The sequence below is a fragment of the Trachymyrmex cornetzi genome, unplaced genomic scaffold (genome assembly GCF_001594075.2).
Source record: "Trachymyrmex cornetzi isolate Tcor2-1 unplaced genomic scaffold, Tcor1.1 scaffold758, whole genome shotgun sequence".
Lineage (NCBI taxonomy): Eukaryota > Metazoa > Arthropoda > Insecta > Hymenoptera > Formicidae > Trachymyrmex > Trachymyrmex cornetzi.
The window spans coordinates 46,637-49,980 of NW_017300090.1; the positions used below are offsets into that span (position 1 = coordinate 46,637).

The 3,344-nt window shown below is 34.6% G+C and overlaps 1 protein-coding gene across 2 annotated transcripts; it reads left to right on the forward strand.

The window, feature by feature from the left end:
- Nucleotides 1-372: 372 nt before the first annotated feature.
- LOC108768185 (uncharacterized) lies at nt 373-2,090 on the forward strand. Of its 2 annotated transcripts, none has more exons than XM_018518523.1 (4): nt 373-595; nt 700-949; nt 1,262-1,552; nt 1,999-2,090. In XM_018518523.1, the coding sequence occupies exons 2-4, from the start codon at nt 876-878 to the stop codon at nt 2,072-2,074; spliced, it is 441 nt and encodes a 146-aa protein (XP_018374025.1). In that variant the 5' UTR covers nt 373-595; nt 700-875; the 3' UTR covers nt 2,075-2,090. The 2 variants fall into 2 exon arrangements, with proteins under 2 accessions (XP_018374025.1, XP_018374024.1); XM_018518522.1 differs by having other exon boundaries at nt 788-949.
- Nucleotides 2,091-3,344: the final 1,254 nt, after the last annotated feature.

Here is a 3,344-nt window from a genome sequence, read left to right on the forward strand (position 1 = left end):
CTTTTCTAGTTTTAATAATATTTCGTCGTCACTACTGCTACTGGACGTGTCCAGTAATTCGTTTAATACGATAAATATCCAACGTTCTCGTAAGCTTACTCGAGAGTCCGAACGGCGTACATTTCGAGAACGTGTACGTCTATTCGAAATCGTTGCAACAGCCAAAGTATCGATATCTCGAAAATTTGTTTACATCTATCGACGAAATCGGTTACTTCATGGTATAAAGACAAGGGTATGCTCGTTTCGTGTCAGACCACTGCGCATTCCCACCACTTCGCCGTATTTTGTCCAAGCTTACGTCATACTCGTGTAAAGTCTGGATGAATCGGATATGATCGGTAGCGTATTCGGCTGCAATTATAGCTAAAATGACAGAGTACGCAGTTGTTTTTCGGTCATATGAGAAAATATAGTCACTTGTTTCATTTTCGAATTTTTTTTACAATGACGTGTAACGTGAACGGATGTGGAAATTATTTGGCAAAAACCAAAAAGATTGGAGGAAAGATAAAATATTTTTCCTTCCCAAAAGATCCAGTACTTTCCAATAAGTGACATCAAGCATGTGGAAAAAAAAATATTTCAAAATATTGTAAGTTATGTATCTTTATATGGTAATATTGTATCACATTTTCTTCTGAATGTATTTATTATTATGAGCCTGTACAGAATATAAATTTTGTTTGGTTCTCTCAGCTAGGATATGTTCAAAGCATTTTTCTGATGCATGTTTTACAAAGAACTTACAACAACAATTGCTGGGCTATTCTCCTTCAAAAACTAGAAAGTTACGTCCTGATGCTATCCCAACATTACATCTTCGTACAGTATCGAACGAAGGTTCTTCAACTGCGGTGGTATTAGACGAAATAATGACTCCGTCAGCATCGAACGAAGGTTCCTCAACTCCATCGACAAGTACAGAAGCTATTATGTCTTCCAAAATGTAAGTTATATTAAATATGTAAGTATATTAAGTAGACAAATCACATATAAATTTAGTATATATTAAGCATAAAGGCCACTGATCATAGCTAGATCTTCTATATCATTATTTATTTTTCTTGAGCCTTGTTACTTATAATATTTTTTTACATCCATCTTTTTAGTTCTTTAAACTACATGCCGAACACCATCGAACTTACAATGCGATTATAAACACTTATTATTATACACTTATAATATACACATATTATTATACACTTATTATTATACACTTATTATTATACACATATACACTTATTATTTACACTTTCAGACACGATCTGGAACTCCAGGTGACTGCACTGAAAAAGACGATAAAGAAGTACGAGAAAGCGAGACCGAAAGAAGACAAAGAACTCGTGGAAAGAAAAATGTACGAGTTACTGGGAAAAATATTCAGTCAAGGACAAATACGGATGATATTGAATCCCTCACTATGTAAGATGAAATGGTCTTCCGAAGATATCACACACGCGATATCCTTGCGATGTGTCAGCCCAAAGGCATATCGTTATATGAAGCATGTTCTGCAAATACCACTTCCAGGCCTTTCAACATTAAGAAGGTGGGCAAGTACAATCGATGTTGAACCGGGTATACTCTTCTCTGTACTCCATTGCATGATTGCAAGAAAAAAGAGCATGCTTGATATTGAAAGACTAGTTGTGTTAACGTTTGACGAAATTTATATTAACGACAAAATTGCGATAGATCGTAAGTTAGAAAAGGTTATTGGTCCTCATAAAACTTGCCAGTGTGTAATGGTAAGAAGCCTTTTTGCATCTTGGAAACAACTTGTTTATTACGAATTTGATAAAACAATGGATGCGACGACTCTCAACAATATTATTTTAAAATTGCATGATGCTGGTTATATAGTGGTTGCTATAACTAGTGACTTGGGCCCGGGCAATCTTAAATTATGGTCACAATTGGAAATAGGAATGCATCCCCAAAAGTCTTATTTTCAACATCCCGCACGCAATGACTTAAAAGTATTTGTTTTTGCAGATGCTCCGCATCTTCTCAAGTTGTTGAGGAATCATTTTCTGGACAAAGGGTTTATCTGGAAGGGGAAAATAGTTGATAAGGAAATATTGTTTAAGTTGCTTTCCATTAATGCAGGAGATTTAAAAATTAGCCATAAAATCACTACGTATCACTTAAATGTACAAGGTTCCGAAAGACAGAAGGTTCTTCCTGCTGCGCAAGTCTTATCCAACACGATAGCTTCTGCGATAGAATGGTGCGGCCGTAAAAGTTACCTTTTGGATTTACCATATCAGGAAGCAGCGTATGTTATCAGATTGTGTAATGACTGGTTCGATGTTTTTAATGCAAAATGTAAGTACGGTAAACATACAGGAAAAAATGCGTACGGTATAAATATTGAAGAACAGAATGTGATTTTAAACAACATGATGTCTTTCATTAACGAAACTCGGATAGGAAAGCATAAAACTTTATTACCTTTTCAAAAAGGCATCTTAGTCAGTATCGCTTCTTTACAACAACTATTATTATACTTACAAGAACAATACAGTACATCCGATTTTCCCATCACTTATTTAATAACTTACCGTCTTAATCAAGATTTGTTAGAAAATTTGTTCTCATTCTTACGTTCAATAGGGTGTGCGAACGATCACCCAACACCCTTAGATTTTAAATACCGATTAAAACGATATATATTGGGCAAACATTCTAGATATGCACTGTCAAATGAATGTAATGTTCAAGAAAACAAATCGAATGAACCTATTTTTGTATCTCCTCTTAACTGCGATATCGATGATTCTATGTTAACGGATATACTTTCATCCTATGTTGAAGAAGAAAACACTACTGTAACTTACAGTTATGAAGAAGAAGAATTGTGTATTGGCGAAGCTTCATATGAAAATTGTATAACATTAGATCCGTGCGCGATTATTTCAAGTGACGAAGAACAGTTGTTACAAGCATTAGAGGATTTCAACGTTCATGAAATTATCAATGAAGAGGGTTTAAAATATATAGCCGGATACGTAGCGTTCAGATTTAAAAGTAAAGACAAGACATTGGGTATTGAAACGCGCCAACTAGAAACAACGTATGATTCAGATTGGTTGCAATTTATTTCGCGAGGGAAATGTATGTATCCGAGTGACAAATTATTACAATGTGCGCATATAATGAATATTGAATTTGATAAGTATCACGGATCTAGTTTGAACAAAGAAAATTTTATATTTCAAACATTAGCAAAAATAATACAACCAAAATTGAAAATTAAAATATCGGAAGAGGTTTTACTATGCCTTATTAGAACCAGAACGTACATTAGGGTGCGCGAAATAAACCGAACGATCGCATCT